The sequence below is a fragment of the Staurois parvus genome, unplaced genomic scaffold (assembly GCF_062004578.1).
Source record: "Staurois parvus isolate SC_StPar_1 unplaced genomic scaffold, SC_StPar_1.0 ptg000244l, whole genome shotgun sequence".
NCBI classification, from domain to species: Eukaryota; Metazoa; Chordata; class Amphibia; order Anura; family Ranidae; genus Staurois; species Staurois parvus.
In genome coordinates, this window is record NW_028318040.1 from 10,007,194 (window position 1) to 10,032,285 (window position 25,092).

General features: G+C 41.2%; 1 protein-coding gene across 1 annotated transcript in view; it reads left to right on the forward strand.

Annotated features, from left to right (window-relative positions):
- The window catches only part of LOC149459878 (alcohol dehydrogenase 1-like), a 64,420-nt gene that overhangs the window by 13,113 nt on the left and 26,215 nt on the right, over positions 1–25,092 (forward strand). Inside the window, exons 2-6 of the mRNA XM_089680571.1 lie at positions 6,285–6,386; positions 10,563–10,704; positions 14,341–14,428; positions 17,525–17,744; positions 22,117–22,377. Of these exons, the coding sequence (XP_089536697.1) occupies positions 6,285–6,386; positions 10,563–10,704; positions 14,341–14,428; positions 17,525–17,744; positions 22,117–22,377 (813 nt within the window). The remainder of the gene's footprint in view (positions 1–6,284; positions 6,387–10,562; positions 10,705–14,340; positions 14,429–17,524; positions 17,745–22,116; positions 22,378–25,092) is intronic.

Here is a 25,092-nt window from a genome sequence, read left to right on the forward strand (position 1 = left end):
ACAGAGGCAACGTTTGCTGCACAGATCTGAACGAAATACACAAAGCACTCCAAGATTCAAGTTCAAGGCTCTTGCATTTAGACAATATTTGCTTATTCAGAAATTCAGCATTATTAAAGACTGGTTATTGCTGCTTTTTCTCCTTGTGTAAGGTGAGACAACATACATCATTCTCTCTGTAGTTTTCTGCAAGCAGCCTAAAATGGAAGGACTCGATGTATACAGACTAGGCTACATGGCATATGGTAATATAAAAATTTGGATAATGCTAAACGTAACGCAAATTTGCAAGTATGTGTGTATTCATAATTTTCAGCTTGCAATTCTAAATTAGTCCAGTAGGATGCATTGTTCCAAGTGTGGTGATTCATTGGAGTGTGGTTATTTGAAGTAAAACACATATTTTTGTTGTTTTGTGTTTTATGATCTTCTGGACAGAAGATTTCAAAAGTTATATATTTATTCACAGACACTTCAATGTGATTACTTATGGACATTTACATTGCATGATTAAGAAGGTTTAACAATATGTGTGCTTTAAAGCATTCATAATTTTTGTGAGACATTTACCTCCTTGGCGCCATCTGTACACATATATGCAGCCGCTTGGAGGATGGGCATTAAAGCTGCATATATTTGGCCCTTTGTAAATTACTTACAATGCTGAGAGAGCTTCCTGCATGCTCCTAGCATGGTAGCCTGCAGTGACTGGAAAGTTCTCGATGCATAGTTGCCATCAGGAGCTTTCCAATCATGTGACTGCTGTGACAGGAAATCACTGCCTGATAGCCTGTCTCCACCTCCCGGCATCTAGAAGCTCTTAAAGGGTCAAGAGGCGTTGGCGCAAAAGGGTTAAATATGATGTTTTATAAACACTTAGGTTGTATAATTGAGATTATTTGACACTCTTTGTGCTTATTTAGGGATCTTCATAATTATAATGATTAGGTTATGCTTGCACCTTCAGGTGATTGGACACTGGCAAAAAACAGACATGAAGTTCCCTCCCAGATATACCCCCCCCCCATTATCCAGGCTCCAGGCCATGAACAAAAAAGGAAGAGGGGTGAGCCAGGTTCCAGGTTTTTTACTAATTGTCTTGATGATGGTCATGTATGTGCAGCTTTCTGCATGAAAAAAACCTAACTTCTTACAGTTCCAGCTGGAGGTAGAAGAGTGGTTTTATACACAATTTCACACCCATGTCTTTGTTATGCCTGGTACCTGGACCTGAATGCAAGGACAGTGGTAATGTTGCCGGTCAGTACTTTGTTCAACGATATATTACCTTGTGGCAATGCAGGTCCAGTATAGTGATCTCCTGCTGGGTAGTTGAGTCCCAGGAACCTCCTGTGGTTATGGGATTGGCAGGAATGGTGACTGCCTTAAGATAGCACTTCGCTGGGACCCATGCCCAAGCCAGTCCCCCCTGCCCCAACCCTATGTTGTATGTTCCTTTAAATTTGGGTGGATATAGGCAGCATAATTACTTACAGTTCCTGGGCTACTCAGAGCACACAATAGGCACAAGGTGGGTAAGTGAGCGCTAGAAGTCGCTAGAGCCGCTGAAACACCAAAAAGGTACCAAACAACCTCAAAAAAGACAATGTAAACAATGGGCGCAGTGCTTGATTTACCAATAGTCACAAATAATGCATCCAATAAATAAATATGTACAAAAACATGTATAAGTAAAGAATTACATATAACGCGCTGATGCATAAATAAATATATATATAAGGAGGAGCTACAGTGCAGTGACATCATGCCGCCGGCGCCACGTGGGTCCCAGCGGCCATCTTGGATTCATGTTTACCTGGTCAGTGATTGTCTTGCTCTACTACTTGCTTGTTTACTGGATGCAATAAACACATTTATTGGAAACAATATCACACTATTGGCCTCCTTTTTCTGGGGCTCCCTGTGAGCTTTCTACCACCCACAGAGCCACTTGAAAGGAGGTTGCTGACATTGCTGACAGCTTAGTGAGGAGAGAGTGACAGCAGACCAGACCATACCTCAGAGGAATGACAGATATTACTAAGAGTGTTATCTCTGAAATGCGCTTACTGATTGCGCATCTGGTGAGTGCGCAGTCTTTTATTAATTTTGGATACACTGTCACCAACTGGATTAGCCCACCAGTTCTTTGGGGATCCTTGTGATCTTCCATGCACTTACCTACTGGGAGATTGTGGACTTCATGCCTTCACACACTACATTTTTGCATGTTTAGTCACCATGCAGAGAGGTAGATATTATTACGTGTGTGAACTGTATATTCTTTTACACTTTACCAATGTACCATGTTGGTTCACATTGAGTGACAATTACCATCCACTAATTGAGTCACGATATATATATATATTTATTTATGCATCAGCACTTTATATGTATTTCTTTACTTATACATGTTTTTGCACATATTTATTTATTGGATGCATTATTTGTGGCTATTGTTTACTCAAGCGCTGCGCCCATTGTTTACATACTCAGAGCACACGACTGGAGTGCTGGAGTTAAGGGACTGTCCTGGTAGTTTAGCTGCCATGTTTGGAGGCAGAGAACTTCTTCCCCGCCCCCTGTGCTAAGAGATGTGCAGGTGGAGGGGGCTGAAGCAGGATGAGGAGTTTTGAGGGAGTTTGGTGGTTATTTTGGTTTACCATGCATTGCACAGTGTGGGCTCAGCATTACCTGGGCTAACCACAAATAAGATTACATGTTACTAGCAGGGGGACCACAGGTAGCAGATGATCTTTAGTGGGAATACAGATTTGCAGCATAACCTCGGTAGGACTACAGTTTGCAGCAGATACCTGGTAGGACTAAAGGTTGGAAAAGATCCTCAGTGGGACAGCAAGTATTCTAACGATTTTTTGGTGGAGGTGCTGGGGCACTGGCAGAATATAGGGTGGTCTTTTTGACTTGGTGTCTCTCAGCTGATGCAGAATGCTATTTGTTAGCAAGGGTTCTGTGATTTGTCAGCGGTTTATGTCTCAAAAACAACAGAGTGGAGGGAATGTAGGTGGGGGGGGGGGGGCCTGTGCATAAACTCCCGTGCTGTATATTTCCAGGGGGGTCAATATGTTTTAGGTGGCTCTGACTCTGATTCTTTATCAGGTATATCCACTAATTGTGAGACATATTTCCCCAGTTTGTGACAAGTGAGGACTTTTTATCTGCTTTTGCTAGAATACAACAGCAGCTTTATGGAATACTTGTCAGCCACCTTGGTAGCAAGTGCTCCTCCTCCCCTTCCCATTCATTATTAACAGAGGGAACCAAGGAGGATGAGGTGAAGGAAGAAGATTATATTAAGGTAGAAGGGGACACAGAAGATTTCTTGTTCTTTGAGTCTACTTCAGAAGAACCCCAGAGTCAGAGATTTCCTCAGATTCAGAAGGCCTTTGTACATTTTCTTGGGGAACTTGTTTAATAAATTTGAAATTATCACTTCCAGAGTCCTCTGCTCCAAAGGTTACAGGATTAGGATCATGGCGGGCGCTATGAGATCCACAGTCCTTCCTTTTACATCTTCATTTAAAGGATGTTTTGTATGCGGACTGAGCTCACCCTGACAAAGTATTCTTCCCACCAAAAAGTTTCACTTAGCAATAGCACATGGAGAGTGAGTTCACTAAAAATGGAGTATGCCTTCAGTAGATTTGGCAGTTTCTTACCTCATTAAGAACCTTATCTGTCCAGTGGATGAGGTCCTGATGTTTAAAGATGCCTCAGACAAACTTCTGGAGTTCACACAAAATATTATTTAATTTAATATTTATTAGTAAAGGTCTTGAGTTTTTTGCCCTGGTGGGGGTAGTTTACAGCTGGCAATTGCAACTGCAGCAGCTCTGTGATGTGGCTGGAGATTATATGCTGTATCTTGTCTGTGTCTTTTCTCCCATGCAGACTGTCTGATTGGGCAGAGCCCTCTCCCCTTTTATTATCAGCATGGGAGAGGCAGAGCTCAGTAGAAGGTGTGGAAAACAGGTTAATTGTTTCCCTCCCAGATGGGGCAGCAGCTGTCTTGTTAACCAGCATTTCAACCTGCTTACACACATTTTGCATGCAGCTGCTTGAGATTCTTACCCAGTCGGGGTTGGTGGCTGGTTACCGTGTTGCTCTCCCCTCATTTTATTGGTTTGGGAAGTCCCTATCATTATGAACATGAACATTCTCTGTGTCCTGGGATATACGAAAAAGATAATCAGATTTTTGGTTTACCTGTAAAATCCAGGACCAGGAATGTAATGCTGAAAATGCAGGGATCAGGAGTATGCAACACACAGAAATCATGGATCAGTAGTACAAATCTATACATCAGCATTTACAGCTGCCAGAAATAATCTAATGATTATTTCTCGAGTCTGCCTCTAGCCTCTGCTATTCAAGTGTAGCCTTAAAACAGAGTTCCACCCAAAAGTGCAAGCTCTGCTTTTCTGTCTCCTCCCCCCTGGCACCTTTTGGGGGGGAAAGGGGGACATGTACCTGGTTCTGACAGGTACCCACTCCCACTTTCGGCTCAGTTTGCTGCAAGGAACTGAATCAGAATTTTGGCACCCCCAAAGCCCTCTGGGACCTGGGACTGCAGCCCATTCACAAAGTGCAGCAGGCTTCGCACATGTGCAGTAGGGTTTCCCCTTAGTCAAGATTGTGGCACCAGCTCCCGAAAGCCTATTGAAGAATCGGCTCAGGGTGAGGACACCCCTGGATGCATGGACAGGTAAGTGCCCTACTATTAAAAGTCAGCAGCCACAGTATTTGTAACTGCAGACATTACTTATTTTTGGAAGGTGGCGGGGCCAAAACTCCACTTTAAGACTTGTGTTTAAAATTTCCAAACAGGAGCTGAAGGGTGCTTTACAGACTTCAATAAAGTTGCTTGAAGCTTGCCAAAAGGTTTGCAAAAGTTTCTGAAAGCTTCATAAAAGCTTGCTGTTCATACTGCTTTAATACAAACTTAAGCCTCTGTGAACTAGAGTGTTTTATATATCTTTGTGCACAACTAATTGCTTTCACAGGTATTTATTAAACACGGTTTATTGATTTTTTTTTTATATATGTAGCACTACCCCCTCAGGGGTCACTGGATTTGTTTTGGGTCCCCCAATACTCTGCAGGGCCAGGCAACACACATTTCCTACACTTTGGATGGGGCCTAGGGGTATATGGGATGCCCAAGGAACTGTAGAACTTGAGGACAACTCTTTAGCAACATGTACAGAAATTTGGATTAGCAACAGTGTCTTCTTTAAGAGCACTAAAGGCTCTTTGGTGTACCTCCTCGGACCCCAGATGGTTCCTTCGCTTCATCCAGCTGCCAACTATCCCTGTGCGAGGAGGCCCAGGAGCTGCCGATTGAACAGTCCCAGATGAGAAGCTTGTTGGGCGTTACACCTGACTACCCTCTCTCTTTATCTGGCCTAGGGGGTGTAGAAGTACACACTCTGTCCTTTCCTGTAGCTTAAAGTGTTGGTGGCTGCATTCGGGCCTTATGCTGAGCTGGCTCCTTCCCTGCTGCACAGGCTGTCCTCACCAGGAGACATTGAAGCAGTGGAGATCCTACCTCCAGCAATCTGCCTGTAGGTAGACTCCCCTCCCTGGGGCCCCCTCCCAGGATCCTCACTCCAGCCTTCTCTGAATCCATCTTTCACCTGACCCTGCACACTTCTCCCCAGACTCTGCCACATTTGAGGGTTGCCCTGGACACCATGCCCAGCCTCCTGCCAGGGGATTGGCTAAGGTTCCTCAAACATGCAGATCTGGGCCTCCTCCTCTCCCCTGCTTCAGAAAGTGCTCAGGTTTCTGGAAAGGCTCCAGCAGCTCTGACTTGTTAGAGCCTCCCAGCTTGTCCTGAGGTGACCTCCGTATCTCACTCCCAGGCTCACTCATCCCCAGGCTGCTACTCAGCCTCTATCTAACAGAAAAAAACCCTACCTAACTAACCTGGAGGGTGTTACATCTACATTCCCAGAACTCATACTGCAAGTACCCATGAGTAAGTTTTCTTGAGTGGATACATACAAATGTATTGTTTGGGCTGATTGGTATGTTTAAACAATTTTAAAGTTTGTTTAAGTATCAGGCAGCTATAATTTAGACAGGCCATGCAATAGCCATAAATAGTTTTTCCATTATGATTGCTATTCCATTCATCATATCAGAGAGAGAGAAGTTTTCAGTATGTCTTTGGCATTCAAAAGATCAACATATATCAGAATCTATTTATCTGTGCCTACTATAGTTAACTGCATTTATATGGTTATGTTAACATTTTCCAGGTTATCAAATGCAAGGCTGCTCTTTTGTGGGAGCCAAACAAACCTCTTAGCATTGAAGAGATTGAAGTTGCTCCACCAAAGGCTCATGAGGTCCGGATAAAGGTAAAATAGATTTTTTTTTGGAGGGGGATCAATTAGTTAGAGCTTTTAGTATGTTATATATTTGATGCCCAGAATTTTAAATGGACAATTTAGCAGATTTAAAAAAGTCTTTTGAAATTGGTAAAGTTAGTGGTGTTAAACCCAAAACCAAAAATGCATTTGTTTTTTTTAGGCTTGTTTACCGTATTTTAGGCATTATCAACTGGTGATCTGGCCAGTAACACACCTCCTGCTTTAGAGTGCCCCCACGCTGGATGAATGGGGGCAAATTTGGACAGCAGCATTGTCAGTCTGGGGGGAGAGGATTGTTAAAAGTACTATCAGACTTAAATACACTAACAAATTGAACTCCAGCTAATACTTTATAAGCAGCTACAGCCGTTTTTTTTTTCCTTTTGGGATAAAGCTTTTACATAAGCAAAATAAAGCTGATCAATGCAAGGACCCCTGCCAGTGTTAAATGATTTGCCTCATCCCTGTAACTGCAAAAGAGCTTGTTGTTTTGGTAAACAACATACTGGCTGGATCACCAGATGAAAACAGAAGAAAGAAAAAAAAGCCTGAAAAAAGAAAACTAATGCAGCCATCACATCTAAGAATTGGTAAGCTGCAATATAACAAATGTTCGGTTTCTGTAGTGGACCATATTTGTAGTGGAGTGCTCCTTTACTCACCATGCTCAGATGACGACACAGGCACTTTTAACTCCAATCCCTACAATTCCCTGGATTCCTGGACATGCCCAGGAAGGATAGATTTCTCAACACTATCCCTCAGCAGCTCTGAGAGGCCCCATCTGATGAAGCAGAGGTAGCTGAGCCAGTTATTTGAAGCCAGATAAGCAGCCTTCCATTGTCAGAACCCGCATTCAGGCAGAACTTAGTCTAAAAGCACACAGTTCTATTACCAGAGCTACCCCTCACTTCATGGGCAGGGCAGGGGCGGACTGACAACTCATGGGGCCCCCGGGCAATAGGGGATCATGGGGCCCCTGTGTCCTTGCCCAAACTCAAAAAAGCCTATGAAAAAGGTACTAGGGGCATCTCATGGGGCCCCCTACTGACCCCGGGCCCTCGGGCATGGTCAGTCCGCCCCTGGGGCAGGGATACAGATTATGAAACAATCACAACCAGCAGTTTTGTGTTCTGAACTCTTTTTACTGCAGCAATTCCCAGCTTGATGCTTTGTTGTAGAGTCTTTAGAGAATATGCTATGTAGCCATATTTTACCCATTGATCCTCAGAGACATTGCTTTGAAGAGTCTATGGGGTTGATTTACTAAAACTAGAGAGGGCAAAATCTGATGCAGCTGTGCATGGTAGCCAAGCAGCTTCTAACTTCAGCTTGTTCAGTTACACCTTGACAAAAAATCTGGAAGCTGATTGGATTCTATGCAGAGCTGCACCAGATTTTGCAGTCTCCAGTTTTAGTAAATTGCCCCCAATTTTTTTATACCTTTCATATTTTGTTTTGTATTATTCTGTAGTGTATGCATGCTCTTTGCCATCTTTAACCTGTTTCCAATTATTGCTTCTAACTTTGCTCCGGTTTAGTAAAATGCAAGCTGCAGTTACTCCTGATCATTTGCCCAGTTATCTGTTCTGATAAGTAGCTAAAGTCAAACGTTTATATATATATATATATATATATATATATATATATATTTATTTTTTGGAGTGGTGAGAGCTTACCCCCCAGCTGGGGGCAAGGGCCAGGACTGTTGGGAGGGGACCTAAAAAGAAGAGGATCAGGGCTGCTCTGTGCAGAACCATTGTTATTTTTTTTTAACCACTTGCCCTCCAGAGGATTTACCCTGCTTCCTGACCAGACTATTTTGTACGTTACAACGCTGCGTTACTTTAACTGACAATTGCGTGGTCATGCAACGCTGCACCCAGATTAAATTTACGTCCTTTTTTTCCCCTCAAATAGAGATTTCTTTTGGTGGTATTTTATTGCCTGTGCGTTTTTATTTTTTTGTACTATAAAAAAAGACAGATAATTTTGAGAAAAAAAATATTTTTTTTGACTTTTTGCTAATAAACATGTCCAGTAACAAAATTTTAAAAATCAAATTTCGTCATAAATGTAGGGCAAAATGTATTTTGCTACATATCTTTTCTAAAAAAAATCCCAATAGGTGTAAATTAGTTGGTTTACATGAAAGTTACAAGCGGCAGTATATATACTGGGATTTTTAATGTTGTTTATTTATTTTACTAGTAATGGCGGTGATCAGCGACTTATAGCGGAACTGCAGCGGGCGTTCTGACACTGGGGGGAACTGACTTGGTGTCATTGACATCCCCGGTGACACCAGTACAGTGATCAGTGCTAATAAAAAGCGTTGACACTGTACTAATGGCACTGGGTAGGAAGGGGTTAACATGTGGGGCGATCAAAGGGTTAACTGTGTGCTGTGTGCTGTTTTACATGCTGGGCTGTGTTTGTGTTTCACTGTAAGCAGTAAGAGCTACGGGAGAGAACTGTTTTATTTACAACAGTTCTCCCACAAATCCCCCCCCCCCCCCGTTGGAGATGCTCAGCAATCACCGGGCGCAGGAGAGTGTCAGGGCTCTGGGTATGACCAGAGGTGTGTGGACTGACACAGGGAAACGCAGGCTTCAGATATGGTATAAACAGTATGATTTATTAAGACTAACAATACAAAACGCAGTGCAAAACTAAACATAAACACAGTGCAAACAAACCAAACCACCCACCGATAACAATACATACAATACAAAGAGTAGTCAGGCAGGCCGGGTCAGTAGCAAATGGGCAAACAGAGTACCAGGAACAGGCGGGAGAGTGGTCGGGGTCACAAGCTGGGTTCATTAACTCACGGGCAGCGCGGTGCAGAGGGTCGGGCAGAGAATGGTCAGGGTCACAAGCCAGGGATCAAACAGGAGAAGTCAGCAGAGGTCAGGATCAGGCAGGGTCGGCAACAAGTCAGGCAGAAACAGGAACAGGAACACAGGATACAAGATACAGGGGCCCATGGAAAAACACACACCAAGGCCCTGAATGTGAGTCTGGCCATTCCTTAAATACAACCCCTGCAATCAGCTTCAGGTGTTTGGCTGACTGCAGGGGTGAGTCTCTGATTGCTGAGAGCACCCACTGGCCAGCCCTGGTACTGCAGCCCACAAGGCAGGTGAGTCCCACCATTATTGGAAAGTCCATTCCTGACAGAGTAATCACCGGCAGGGACCAGGTGATTGACAGCCAAAGCCGTGAATGGTGGTGTGGGTAGGGTAGGGCTCGCGTGCACCCCCTACCCGGAAATGCAAAATCATATACAATATCTCACAGAAATTAGTACACCCCTCACATTTTTGTAAATATTTTATTATATATTTTCTATTTTTATATTATGTGACAACACTGAGAAAATGGTAAAATATATACAAAAATGTGAGGGGTGTACTTACTTCTGTACTATACTGTACATATCATTTCACAACATTGTTTTATATGGAGAAAGAGCACAAAATAAATTCCTTGCTTTTATTGGCATAATATAGCAACAATATAAAAAAACCTTTGTGATATCATTACCTGTGAAAATTACCTTTTTATAGGGGAAGATTACATTCCACCAGTTGTTTTATATATAAAATATCATAAAGTGTATTCATTGTTCTCAAAATAGAACTAAGGTTCTATAGAGCAGTATTTTGAACATTAACCGGGGCTCACCTGGGTGGATAGTCATTGGATTGCTGAGAAACCTGATATATTTTTGGAGTTACATCTATATTTGGACATTAAAGGATAATCACACCCTAGGGTGGATGGGAGGCTGTTAGATTACAACCTTTGGAATCATTTTAAGACAGATAAAACCATAATGCTTCACTAGAGAATAATCAGTACAGCCTACTGGAAGACACATGCCTAATTTGGGCAAAGATCATTGCTAGAAAACAATATGATAAAATATATTAATTTGATTTTTTAATATAATTGCACCACAGTTGTCATTTACAGCATTAAACAGTGATGCCCACCTGGCAGCATGGATACAATGACAGTATGCTCAACTGTACTGCACAGCATACCTCATAATTTGGCAGATTGCTTACTAGTGGTTTAAACAATAACATGCAGAGAAGCCACTTCCTATGTCTACATGCTTTACCTTTTATCATTCATTGTTTTATTTGTATTTAGATTGTAGCTACTGGAATCTGTCGATCAGATGACCATGTGATAGAAGGACATGTAAAAAATATGAAATTTCCAATTATTTTAGGCCATGAAGGTGCTGGAATAGTTGAAAGTATTGGTGAAGGAGTAACTACAGTTAAGCCAGGTAGGTACATATTTTAACATGGATGTTTATTTGGGTCGTGGTATATTTATCATAAGGATCTTGTTAGCCTGTGCCCAGGGATCAGGATAAGAGAGGCAGCAACACAGTCCAAAATTTACATTATGTGTTTATATTTTAAATTTATGAAGAAGGGTTATTTATTTGCAAAATTTTATAACAGAAACTAAGAAAAACACATTTTTTTCCCAAAAGTTTCGGTCTTCTGTTTATTTAGCAAAACATTTTAAATTGAGTGGTGATTAAATACCACCAAAACAAAAGCTGTATTTGTGCAAAAAAAAATTATAAAAATATTTTATGGATACAGTGTTGCATGATCGCGCAATTGTCATTCAAAGTGCGACAGCTCTGAAAGCTGAAAACTGGCCTGGGCAGGAAGGGGGTAAAAGTGCCTGGTATTGAAGTGGTTAAGGGATGTCATTAAAAAGTCATCAATGTGACCATCATCAATCATTCACTGCAGACAAATCAGTCACGATAACTCAAATATTATATAAATACAAGAGGCCTGTGTATTCCTACTTGAATCTCAGTGTGCTTTGTGTATTCCTTCCAAATCTGTTCAGTAATATAATATGAAAATGTGTCTCTGTGCAAGATAGCTGTAATAAAGACCAGTCACTGCTGCTCTATCTCCTGGTGCAGGGTGACTGGTCTTGTATCCGCCTCCACCCCCTGTAGTTTTTTTGTAGAGTCTGTAGTGGGTGGAGCCTGCTGGATACCTCCTACTGCTCTGCTCTCTGCACAGGCTATAAACAGCACGGTGGTGATGTCAGTACTACTTTGACAAGATGATAACTGTGTTTGTAAAGGCATTTGGATTTACTGTATATCCATTGTGGCTGCTGAGGAACATATTCAAATGAAAGTTTTGTGCCCAGAGCTCACTAGGAAGATACACCTGCAGTAACCTGCAAAGGGTTGTTGAATCTGCTTTTAGCAAGCTGTTGTCCTTGAAGGATTGCCTAGGCCGGGTGTCGGCAACCCGCGGCTCCGGAGCCGCATGCGGCTCTTTTTCACCTTTCCTGCGGCTCCGGAGCACACTGCCCACCAGGTGACAGGCAATAGGGTCGGCAAGCCACGGCTCTTTTAATGTAGATCTTCTGTGTGCCGGGCGCCCGCTGGCAAACATTGGCTGTCAGGATGTAGGCGGGGCAGCCCGGATGTAGGCGGGGCAGCGCGACGAACTCCTCTCCTCTCACAGTCCGCCCTGAAGACCAGAACGGCGCGGGAACCCAGCGAGAGGAACGAGCAAAGGTAAGTGAATTCACACAATATGGGGAATGAATTACTATGGGGGATGAATTACTATAGGGGGGATGAATTACTATAGGGGGGATGAATTACTACGGGGGATGAATTACTACAGGGGGGATGAATTACTATAGGGGGGATGAATTACTATAGGGGGGATGAATTACTATAGGAGGGATGAATTACTATATGGGATGAATTACTATGGGGGATGAATTACTATGGGGGATGAATTACTATGGGGGATGAATTACTATAGGGGGGGTGAATTACTATATGGGGGATGAATTACTATAGGGGGGATGAATTACTATAGGGGGGATGAATTACTATAGGGGGGATGAATTACTATGGGGGATGAATTACTACGGGGGATGAATTACTATATGGGGGATGAATTACTATATGGGGGATGAATTACTATAGGGGGGATGAATTACTATAGGGGGGATGAATTACTATGGGGGATGAATTACTATATGGGGGATGAATTACTATAGGGGGGATGAATTACTATGGGGGATGAATTACTATATGAGGGATGAATTACTATATGGGGGATGAATTACTATGGGGGATGAATTACTATGGGGGATGAATTACTATATGGGGGATGAATTACTATATGGGGGATGTATTTTCAGTTTTAAAAATGTTTCTCTCAAAATAAATTTCAATCGTGGTTTTGGCGAGATTTGGCTCAGTCGAAAAAAAAGGTTGCCCACCACTGACCTAAGGCTATGATTGTGATTATGACGATACACTGTGGCCCTGATTAACCCTTTGCTTACTGGGCCCTTAAACCCCCTTCATGATCAGAGCGTTTTTTGCAATATATGCAGTGTCGGATTTGTTTTAAATGTTGCAATGGTTTTGCGGCTCCCAGTCTTTTTTTCCCTCTCGGAAATGGGTCCAAGTGGCTCTTTATGTCTTAAAGGTTGCAGACCCCTGGCCTAGGCCCTGTTATGAGAGAGGGTCTGCATTTGATTAATCTGCAGAGAATCCCTTTAAAGTTTCGGGATTTGGCCTGGCTCTCATTCATTGGCAGATTCTATGTGAAGGGCAACATGAAGCATCGCTCTGCGGTGAACCATGGTTGTCCAAGAGTGGAGTGTGGTGGGGTGGAGGAGACAATGGACCATTTCTTGCTTCTGTGCCCCATCAGTACAGAAGTCTATAAACAGGTGGGTGGGGCTGTGGGTGTCCCTTTCCTTTCCTACTTGAGTTATGCAGAGTGGTCATACGGGACTTTTGAGCTTCATTGGGATTTTGATTTTGAGAAATTTTTTCTAGTTAGCTTAGCAGTCCGTTACTTCACGTGGAATGCATGATGTCAGGTTTCCACTTGCAAAAAAGTCCTTCCTATTGAGGTGGTGGTGCACAACATTCTGGCTGAGGTTGAGAAAATGCAGGGTCTTGAGAAGGACAGGTGACGGCCAGAGGCCTGGACAAAGGCATGGAGGAATGTCAGGTCCCCGTAGCTGCTGTCTCTCAGTCTCTAGGTGTGCGTCTTTTATTCCTGTCCTTTGATGTCCCCTAGATTTTTATAAGATCAGATTTTTTAAAAAAGGCTGCATGCATGGATTCAATGTTTAATGGTTTGTTAGCCTGGGGTGTGTTTAGGTGGAGGTTAGGCTTTGCTGAGGTGCTTTACAATGATAACAATAATATTAAAATATGAGCAAAAAAGCTGTGTCCTGTGTTCTATGCTGAAGTAAACTATTTTAGTATATATATATATATATATACACACACATATATTTTTTTTTTCAATGTATTCTGTATATATGTAAATGTGTAGGTATTATGTTGTTTGTAAGATTTTTACTAAACAAAAATTTACACCTGCAGTAAATGTTTGGAGAATGTCACATGCTCTCAAAATCCAGGGCATAATAGAAAACAAAATGTATAGAAACTTACTACAGTTACTTGTGAGTGCAGTAACCTAGTGCAACCAGTTGGAATCTACCATGCACTGGTCTGACCTCAGCAGAGTGAATTTTGATTGGTTTGACTACTGATTAGCACTTGTACATATACAAATATTTTTTTTAATAAAGCTAAAAATGCTGATTTTGTGCTTTGTTGTTGCCTATTAAGCCCATCCCTGCTGCACCGCATTTTGTACAAGTAGTAAAGTTAGGTATTATTGCTCTTTGTGAGTTCTTATATGATGTATCTGATACACAGCATAAGGAACCAGAGGAAGGGTAACTGGAGCAGGAAAATAGAACAACCAGTGATCTTTTGTTTCTTTTTCTTTACTGTGATAGAAAGTAAATGCTAAAAGCAGGTTAGCATTATTTTTTGTCAGGTTTTTTTTAAATTAGTCAAAATTTTACATCTATATTTTTTTAGGTGACAAAGTAATACCACTAATTGTCCCTCAGTGCAGAGAATGCAGGGGCTGCAATGATCCAAATAGCAATATTTGTAACAAATCAGAGTAAGTAAGTTTCTATCTATCTATCTATCTATCTATCTATAAATCTGACAGTCATTTTTGTAATTTTGTATTTTTTTAATCATTTATAAGACAATAAAAAATTAACACTGTGGTTTGATCAATCAGACTTTTAGCAGTTCAGAGTAGTTATAATAAAAAAATCTGGTCCTCCCATGCCCAAGGTGGATAGGGCGACAGAGTGGCTAGAGTGGGAGAGGTGGCAGAGTTGTGGGGGTGTAAGACACAGTGTTAAGAGTGGATGGACCAAGGGGGCAGAGAAGAATAGAAAGAGCAGCAGCAGGTGGGTGGACATGTATCAATGTATCAGAGTGGTCATGGAACGAGCATGGGTGGGTGGGTTGACATGTGTCAATGTATTGGAGTGGTCTTTGAACGAGCAGGGGCAGGTGGGTGGACATGTATCAATGTATCAGAGCAGTCGTGGGGGGCAGAGGTTTTAAAAGAGGGGAGGTCCAACAGAGTGGTGGTGGGGGGGGGGGTGAGATATGGTGAGTGGGGGAGGCAGTACAGTAGAGTGGTGTGATCAGAAATGTATCTGGTACACAAGCACAAATTTAACTCTTGCACTTCAGAAAGGGTCCCTAAACATGTACAGTAAAAATCAGGAGCAAGAGAGGTTGTAGGCAGGTGTAGGTTTCACTCCATCCAGAAAGTGGTCTCCTGCTACTATATGGATAGAGCAGAGGCTCAGAGGAAGAATATTCTTTTGTGGGCTCTGTAGTCTTCACAGGGAGAGCGGCTGTCTGATTGGATGCTGCAATCCACAGTGACCTTTGGTAGCCATCTTAGGTTGGGCAACCCTATTAAATAGGGTTTGGCACGCATTGTGCAAGTGGACAGGATAGGCACAGGTACCCTGCTAACTAGGGAGAGTGATATAGTGTTAGGGAAAGGTTCCTGCATGGGGATGAATCGCATAGGGATACCGCTGCTTATTCCTAAATTCACAGGCCACCAAAACTGCTGTTGCAGCCCTAAGAATGGTCTCTGAGAGCCGCCAGCTCAGCCTGGCCATTCAGCCAGTCAGCCAACCCTCCAGTAGATGCCTTGCCTGTATAGTGCCTTACTGAGAGCCTGTCGGGTTCTCCACCACTTACCTGTGTGATGCTACAGTATGTGACATACTGGTACACGATAGTGATTCCCTGCTTGCCTTATGCTGCCACACATGTCATTAATCCCTGGACTTTCACACTGACTGGAAGTGCTCTGTGTCAGAGTAAAGTAATAATCATACCTGTGTTGCTGCAACTATCACCGCAATTGTTAGTGCAAATGTTACCACAATTATTAATAAGTGTTAATACCGGTGATACCAACAGTATTCTTGTAAGTACTCTTGTAACCTTTTGCCATACTACTTTTCCAAATACCTATACTTTTCCAAATTCCTATACCTCTTACTGGTCTTTGTGTGTTTGCTCTCCCTATATTGTGTACATCAGCTCCTGGTCCCTCCCACAAGGTAGTATCACTACCATGCTCCCAAAAGGCTGTCATCAATATGGTGGTGAAATCCGAGTCCTTATACTGCTACTGCTGCGCATGCATGGGATCTCCTGCCAAGTCAAATAGTCCCAGACACTGCTCACTTTTGGTCTGGTGAAATACCCTTTTTGATGCTCTAATCATGCCTGGCTTGCAATATTCAAGTGGTACCAGGCAGCAAGTACCACTTTTTTACTCCATGCCAGATGAGCAATAAGACATGCAGAAAGCTTTTCCCATTTCCTTTTGTCACTATTAGGACTGGAAGCAAAAGCAGCATTTGTTGTCTGAGATCATTTGTATATTATAAACCATGAAAACATCTAGGGCATGCTACTATCTATCTATATCTATCTATCTATCTATCTATCTATCTATCTATCTATCTATCTATCTATCTATCTATCTATCTCTCTATCTATACACAGTGAATGTTTGTACAATGGTTGAATGAGGGGTGCAAAAATTGTTCTTGCATATGTTGCCCATTGACATCTTTGTCCATAACTGTCATGTCATGCTATATGATTTCCACAGACTGAATATCCAAATGATATCTATTATATGAGTAGATCACAGAAACCGAAACATAAATGCATTTTGTGGACTGAAAGTTGTTGGTTTGTTCTGAGGGTACAAAGCTGAACCCCAGACAAACAGCCAAATACATATTACTTGTCAAAGAATGTTTAAAGCAAAATAATATAATATAAAATAAAATAATATCATAATGTGCTAGTATGCATCCCATACTAGCACCTTATGAAAAACCTGCCTTAGAACGAAGCCCTCCAGCAGCAGGGCTTCCATCTTCACCCGGTCTTTCTTCTGGGTTTGCAGGCTCTGGCCGCCTGATAGGCCAAGCTGCGATTGAGTCACTCACGCGCAGAGATCTGAAGGATCGGCGCGGTATGCCGTTTTTTCAGAGCACATGTGCTGGTGACATCATCAGCTGCAGGGACACTAAATAAAGATATTCCTTGTACCTACAAGTAAGCTTTAATATAAACTTACCTGTAGGTACAGGTGTCCAATGGGAATTGACTTCCTTTATAAAGTTGTACAGCCACTTTTGTGATTGACACCTATTTGTTATGTTGCAGACAGGTTTTTTTTTACAGTTGGGGTTCATTTATGAAGCAGTGGTATGGCCTTTGGGACTTCAGAGGGTAATTCACTGCGGCTCCACAGGCTTCACACAATGGCGCACATTTTATGAACAGGCCATAAAATGCATGCCATGGTGTGTGTAACCTGATTAAGTATAATGGACAGCCAATAGTAATCAGTTATAAATCAGTCCCTACTTAGTGTATTTTTATGTCTTCCTGGGGCATTACTGGTCACATTTGGGTTGATTTAATAAATGCATAATCTGGTGCAGCTCCACATAGAAACCAATCAGCTTTCAGTTTTGTTTTTTGTCGAAGCTTAATTGCACAAGCTGAAGTTAGAAGCTAATTGGCTACCATGCACAGCTACACCAGATTTTGCTCTCCCAATTTTGGTAAATCAACCCCAATATGTTTTGAAAGTTTATTAAATTTGTGATTTTTGTTTTTTTGTATAACACCTTTTTTTTTACAGCTTTGGAAAATACCAAGGTCTAATGTCTGACAACACCAGCAGATTTACCTGCAAGGGCCAAGTGGTTTATAATTTTCTCAACACCAGTACATTTACAGAGTACACTGTGGTGGAGGAATTTTGTGTGGTTAAAATTAATGATGATGCACAACTGGATAAATCCTGTGTGATTGGATGTGGGTTTTCCACTGGCTATGGCTCAGCTATTAACGTAGCTAAGGCAAGTGATAATTCTAATTTTAACTAGAGATTAGTTTAAATTTGTTCATTTATATACATGGTAGATTTTTTGCATACATCATTTTGTGTTATATTATTATTATTATTATTATTATGCAGTATTTATAAAGCGCCAATAGTTTGCTCAGCGCTGTACATTACAAAGGGGGACAGAACATGTGACAGAACAATACCAATACAATGCAAAACATGAGGGGATTGAGGGTCCTGCTCTTTCGAGCTTACAATCTAGGATAGACATTTTATATATCTGTACTTGACAGTTTATCACTTAGCCAAGCAAAAATGCAGTTCTGTAAAATTCTGTCATGGAACTGGTAAAGTAACTCATGTAAAATTATTTTTCTTGCTGAGACGAAGAGATAGGCATACCAGCCTACCATAGTTTGTGACCTATTGACATTTTTCTTAAAATGCTAACTAATCTAATCTACAGTGTCAGTGACATGCAACAAGTATGCAGAAAATTAAATCTGAATTCATAATACATTTTCTACATACATGTACTTATTTAATGTCAATGGGTCAAACCTCTAAAGCCACTGAGTCAGAATGGCAATGCAACTAGCATTTTCAGAAAAAAATGTCAGCAACACGTAGTTCATATTCCACATAGTTTGATTAGTTCACACATATGATTTACATGTGGTTGAAAATAGTACAATATTAAAATGTACAACATTTCAAAAATCTTTTAAAACCCTTACCATCAATACTTTTGGTGCCTAATGCATATCATTTGCATTTATGTTTAAACACAGCAGCAAATCACCCTATAGTGACCCAGAAAAGTTATCCACCTCCACCCTTGAAGGCTAATTGAACAAAATAATAAAACTTTTCCCTAAAACAAATAAATGACAATAAAAAAAACAACAAAAAAATAAATAAAATAAAACCCACATCAAAATATAAAACCATAAAAAATTGTCCCAAATATCCAAAATTCAAAAAATACAAAAATAATAAATAATCCAAAAAAATTTAATAAATAATCCAAAAAAATATAATAGTCCAGAAAAATAATAATCTAAAAAAATATAATCCCCACAGGTGTAAATAATACTTTTCTTTCTTCTTTCATCAAACACTCCTTCTCAATATCCGCAAATCCTGATGACAGTACACCCTATATCAAAAACATCAAGGCAGGACACCACTCTGGGTTAATTTCTCCTCAAACCGATTTTATCCAATGCTAGGGTTTTTCTTCCATTCTCAAGAAAATCCACAGTCACAGATAGTCTATAACATATCCTCCTTTATTAGTAACTCACATAGAATCTGGGTGAAAACAGCTCCTCCTCAAAGGGATACAAGTGTGGACAGATTCAGGGAAACATTGGCCACATGTTCCCACTTCCAAGATGGGCGCGATCGCACTTCCGGTCAACGTCGATACGTCTGACGCCACGTGTCTCTGACGCGTTTCGTCACCTCCTATGACTTTTTCTGAAAAACAACAAAAGCAACTCCAAAAAACGTATAACTGGGCAAGAAGAAGGGGACTTTAATTTCAGTACAGTTTAAAATGGTCATAATAGTCAAATTCTTCTTACCCATTCTAACTCTTCCTAACACGACCTTAGGCCACACCTTAGTGGCACACTAAAGGGTGACATTTAGGATCCAAGACCATGGGCACTGCTAGCGCTTGGTACCCAGCACATGATGCCAAGTCTGCTGCTGCCCACTATGTTTCTTTCCTGGTTGCTGTGGGTCTTGGCACCATGAGCTGTTTAAGAAAACATGTTGAAATTAACCCTGGCTCCAGAAAAGCTGTAGTGGAGCAGTGAGAAATGCTGAAGTGACCAGTTGAAAAAGGGAGTAGGCACAGCAGGGGATACAGAGGTGAATGGTCGAAGAGAAGTGCATGGGGTGCAGAGTTATTTAGAGTAAGAGAGGTGAAATTACTGCAGGGGGTGCAGGAGACAACAATGAAAGAGAGGTGCAGGTACTGCAGGAGGGTGCAGATGTGATGCTGCAGGAAGGGTGTAGGCACCTCAGGGGCTGCAGAAGTGAGAGCTGGAGGCATGTTGCAGAGGTGAGTGGTGGAGCAAAGCAGGGTGGTGGAAAAGGAATGCAGGCATTACAGAAGGTGCAAGAGTTAGCAGTGAATGACAGGTGCAGGCAGTGCAAAGGTGAGCAATGGAACAGTGAGGAATGGTTGAGCAGTGGAACAGTGAAAGAGAGGTGCTGGGGGTACAGGGGTGAGCAGTCTATCAGGGGTGCAAGGGGTACAGAAGTGAGTGGTGGACATTGGGTGTAGGCTAGAGTGATAAAAGAGGGGTTCAGAGGTGAGCAGTGAAGCAGAGGTGCAGGGCTACAGAAAGAACACTGGATGAGGGGTGCAAAGATGAGCACTGAAAGAGTTGATCAAGGGGAGCAAAAGTGGGAGGTGGAAGAAGGTGGGGGATGGCATATACAAAACATTTTTTGGGCTGGTAAATTAAATTCTTTCTTTAGACAAGCCTATACTATGTGGTTGTGGGCGATAAGTTATTTAGGTGTTTGTGTCAGGTAGCAGGAAAGTTTGGTTTACCTCTGCTCAGTAGCCATATCTCCTAAAATGCATGTACCCACTACAGTAGTTGCAAGCATTCCTTGGAAATAAGTCCATTGCTTAGTAAGAAGTGTATGAGAAGCACTTGCAAGCAGTGAATATGCAGTCAGTCATTTTCAGTTGATATGCTGGTGATTAGATACAGTATGTGCTTCCTGACCTAGTGTCATGTATTGAAATGTAATATTTCCTCACATGACCACATTGAAGCCTCTTGGTCCCAGGTCCCTCATCTAACATTGACAATGTAGCTATTTTAATGCAAATGGTGAGCTTAACCGCTTGCCTACAGGGCACTTATACCCCCTTCCTGCCCAGGCCAATTTCCAGCTCTCAGAGCTGTCACACTTTGAATGACAATTGCGCGGTCTTGCAAAACTGTACCCATATGAAATTTTTAGCATTTGTTTGTGACAGATAGAGCTTTATTTTGGTGGTATTTAATCACCTCTGGGTTTTTTATTTTTTCTTAAACAAACCAAAAACCGCTGAAAATTTTGAAAAACAAATGTTTTTTCTTAGTTTTTGTTGTAAAAGTTTGTAAATAAGTGATTTTTCTCCTTCACTGATGTGCGCTAATGAGGCTGCAGTGAAGGGCACTGATAGGCTGCACTGATGGACACTGATAGGTGGCACTGATGGGCACTGATGAGGAGGCACTGGTAGGTGGCACTGATGGGCATTGACAGGCATCACTGATGGGCACTGAAAGGCAGCACTGATAGGCGGCATTGATAGGTGGCACTAACTGGCACTGATAGGCGGCACTGATGCTCACTGATAGGTGGCACTGACTGGCACTGATATGCGGCACTGACTGGCACTGATAGGTGGCACTGATTGGCAGCACTGATAGGTGGTACTGATTGGCATTGATAGGTGGCACTGACTGGCACTGATGGGTGACACTGAAAGGCAGCTCAGATGGGCACTGATATGTGGCATTGATGTGGCACTGGCACGTGGCACTGTTCAGCACTGGCAGCTGGCACTGATGGACACTGACAGGTGGCACTTCTGAGGCCACACTGATCATCAGGGCACACTGATCATCAGTGCCCTGATGATCAGTGTACATGTCCCCTCCGCGAAATGCTGATTACCGGCTCTCCTCTCGAGCTGTCAGCGTGACAGCTCGTGAGGAGAGAAATGCCGATAACCAGCATTTCCCTGTTTACATGTGATCAGCTGTGATTGGACACAGCTGATCACATGACTGAGCCGACATCTTCGGCTCTTTCCGTAGATCTGTGATCCGCTGTGTCCGGGGGACACAGCGCTCCCTGAGCTGCGCATGCATGGTGAGAATGGGAGGACATCATATGATGTCCTCCCAGAACCAGAGAATCACCTTGTGCCCGTCATTGCACTATATGGCGGGCGGGAGGTGGTTAAAGTGTACTTTTATTAAAAACATTTTTTTTTTGGATAGAACCTCTTTCAAGGTTTTATTTCTATATGTGTCCCTGTTGGGGAGATTTATTTCTGTTTGTACCGTGACCATGATCACCAAGAATGAAAGTGAAAATTTTTAGATTTGTCCTTAGTAAAAGAAGTAAGAGTACATTTTCCAATTGGGACACGTGTTCCATGAAAACTATTTGAGAGAGGAATTTGCCTCACTTTAGGGTATTTACTTCCTGTTGCATTTCTGGGACAGGAAGTGAAGGGAAAGCTCAATGAGACACAGATCTCAAAAATAAACTGGCAGGGGTTTTAACCCTTCACTACGCTGTTGAAAAAAATAAAAGTATTGACTGTACATACAGATTAATGTATCCTGTTGCAGGTAACTCCTGGGTCCACCTGTGTTGTGTTTGGGTTAGGTGGCATTGGCCTCTCTGTAGTAATTGGATGTAAAGTTGCTGGAGCTGCAAAAATCATTGGAGTTGACGTAAACAGTGATAAGTTTGCAAGTGCCAAAGAATTGGGAGCTACTGAATGTCTCAATCCAAAAGAATTTGAAGCTCCCATCCATGATGTGTTACTAAAGCTGACCAATGGTGGAGCCAACTACGCTTTTGAGTGCATTGGAAGAACTGATATCATGGTGAGTACCTAATTTGGCTACTTAAATATTGATTCTAATAATTCTGGTTCTTTTTAACAAATCCCCATATATCTGTGCTTTTTTTTACCTCTTTTATTCCTTTATATTGGCTTTTTAAAATAATATGCGTAGTAATATAGAGCTTAGATAAAAGTTTAGTGCAGCACAACACTTTTGGAAAAAAAATTGTACATTTTGTATAGAAATGTACACATCAGACCAAAAAGAGGAACAACTGAGACTGCACGTGGGACAGAGAAATTTGGTACCAAATGAAGTACAGTTGGGAGCTATGAATTAGATCTGATACCAACACAAACAGGCAGAGCTCATCAAGCATATCATTAGCACTCCCACATTTGTGATGCAACACAGAGGAAATGGCAAGGCATGAGTTGGGCACTTTGTGACCCGAAAGAAGCAGTTGCCTGTGCCTTTTACAGATAGGGACAAGCTAGCTGAATGAATGCATGAACATTGGGGTATTGATTAGCCATGACACTACAAACTGCATCCACATATGAGCCCAACAATATAAGGTAAGGCAAACTAACAACATAGGGAATATACCGTAACTACATGAATACCTAGTTAATACAATGAAAACATGAAAAAGATTACAACACCTTTGAAAAGTGTAAAAATACTTTTAAGCAGACAACTTTTACATATACTGTATCTTTTAAAGCTAGTAGTAAAACTACAATTTTTGACCTGGTGGTGTGAATATATTAAAGTACCCAAAAATATATGATTTCCTTTGTTTTGTTATATAGCCTTATCATTTTGTATGTGTTAACATACTGTACAGTATTATTAAACAAGGCCCTTTTCATGTTAGGCTCTGTCAGTGTCCAAAAATAACAATTGTGCTTTAGAGAATGTGAAGTTTGGCATCCCAGCAAGCGAGTTGAATACTAAATAGTGAAAGATAAATTGGTATGGAAATAATTTGTTCCCAGCTGTGTTTACTTTCAATGCAAAACAAAGGAAAGCAAACTTTAAGCAAAGCAACAATAGTCAGGATATTATTTAATCTCTTCATCTTTCTGTCCTGTGAGTTGCATGACTTGTTCATTCCAGGGTCATCTAAGGACATCCATATTACTATTATATATGTAAACATAGAATCCCACACCTACAATTGTATACTTCTGTGAAAGTGGGGTACTAATGGAGGTATTACTTTTTTGTTCAATATTATATTCAGGAGTTGGGAGTACCGATACAGTGGAGATATGTAATTTAACAATTACCATACATACTTTAAGTATTTGATAATGATACTAAAAATGTTATCAGATTTGGCATCAAATGACTAAATAAAACTGATTTCTCAACAGCTGTCAAGTCAAATAATATTGTTTAATCTTCTTCCTAAACTGTAATTTTAGTCTGTGATAAAAACCATTTGACTTGGCTTTACAGTTACATTATTTGATGGATCTACTTCTTTGTACTGGCTACTAAAAGGTAACCTTACTGCATACTGACAGGAGCAATCAAGTTCCAAGGCAAGCTGGAAATTTGGTCACGCAAATTATACAGCTATGAGGCCAACAGTTTTGTACTTGGGGAAAAATACTCAGCATCAGTATAAGCATCAACAACCCAGCCTTGTTCATAAAGCCAAACATGGAAGGGTTAAAGTAATTTTTTTTTTGCTGTCTGCATCCCACTATAGATTTTTTCCTTTATTTTTTGCCCTAAAACAAAACAGAAATTGGGAAGAAATCTCTCCAAAATAAGGAGAAATCCCCTAGACAGTTTTCATCAACAGAGATCTGCCCCATTAGAAGATTTCCCTTTAATTGCTATTCCACTGAAATGTTGGGTTTACCTCCACTTTCTAAATCAAGAGGATGAATCTTTCCAACGAGGAGGACACAGACAGCAATAAAAACTTGACAAGGGTTCTAAAACTAAATTCTAAAGCTGGAACAAGCTTTTACAGGAGATACACAATGTTGCTAAATGTTAAAGTTGAACTTCGGGAAAGGAAAACCTTTAAAGTGGTTCTAAAGCCTCAAGGTTTTTTTTACCTTTTTTTCAATGTTTTTATTTATTGAAGAAACAACATACAGATTAACAAAACCCACAATTGTGGATGTCAAAATTCCAAGCAATTAGTCCTTGCAAAAATAAATGATACAGTCGTGAAATAAAGGGGTGAAAAAATCGGACTGAGCAATTAAGTATGAGACCTAACAATCCCTCTGCTGCAGTCTGGAGACCAAGAGGATACGTCGTAACAATAAACAGGGATCTGGTACATAGTGCACTATGAGAATTAAATAACCATACGCATATTCAACCTGTAGTCAAATATCAGTATATATTACGGCAAAGTGGAATGTTGAAATCAAAAATGTAGGGAACAATAATGAAGAAGAAAGAGAGAAGAACACAGAAGAAAGAGTAAAGTAAAGGAGGATCAGCCATGAACCCATTAAGGGGTGGAGAGATATTGAATCCATGGAACCGAAGTACTGTAAAATTTTGAAGCATTATTTTTAAGAATACAAGTGAGCGTATCATTAATCATGATCCAATTGAGTTTATTTTTGACATACAGTAATTTGACATAATTTTGACAATCAAGTGGTAATAGGGACATAAAAACCTCAAAGTATCAATCATAAATGGACAACTAGCTTGAAGTAAAACATACTTTCTTGGGGGATAAAAAAAAATTAAGAAAGAAAAATCCAGGGG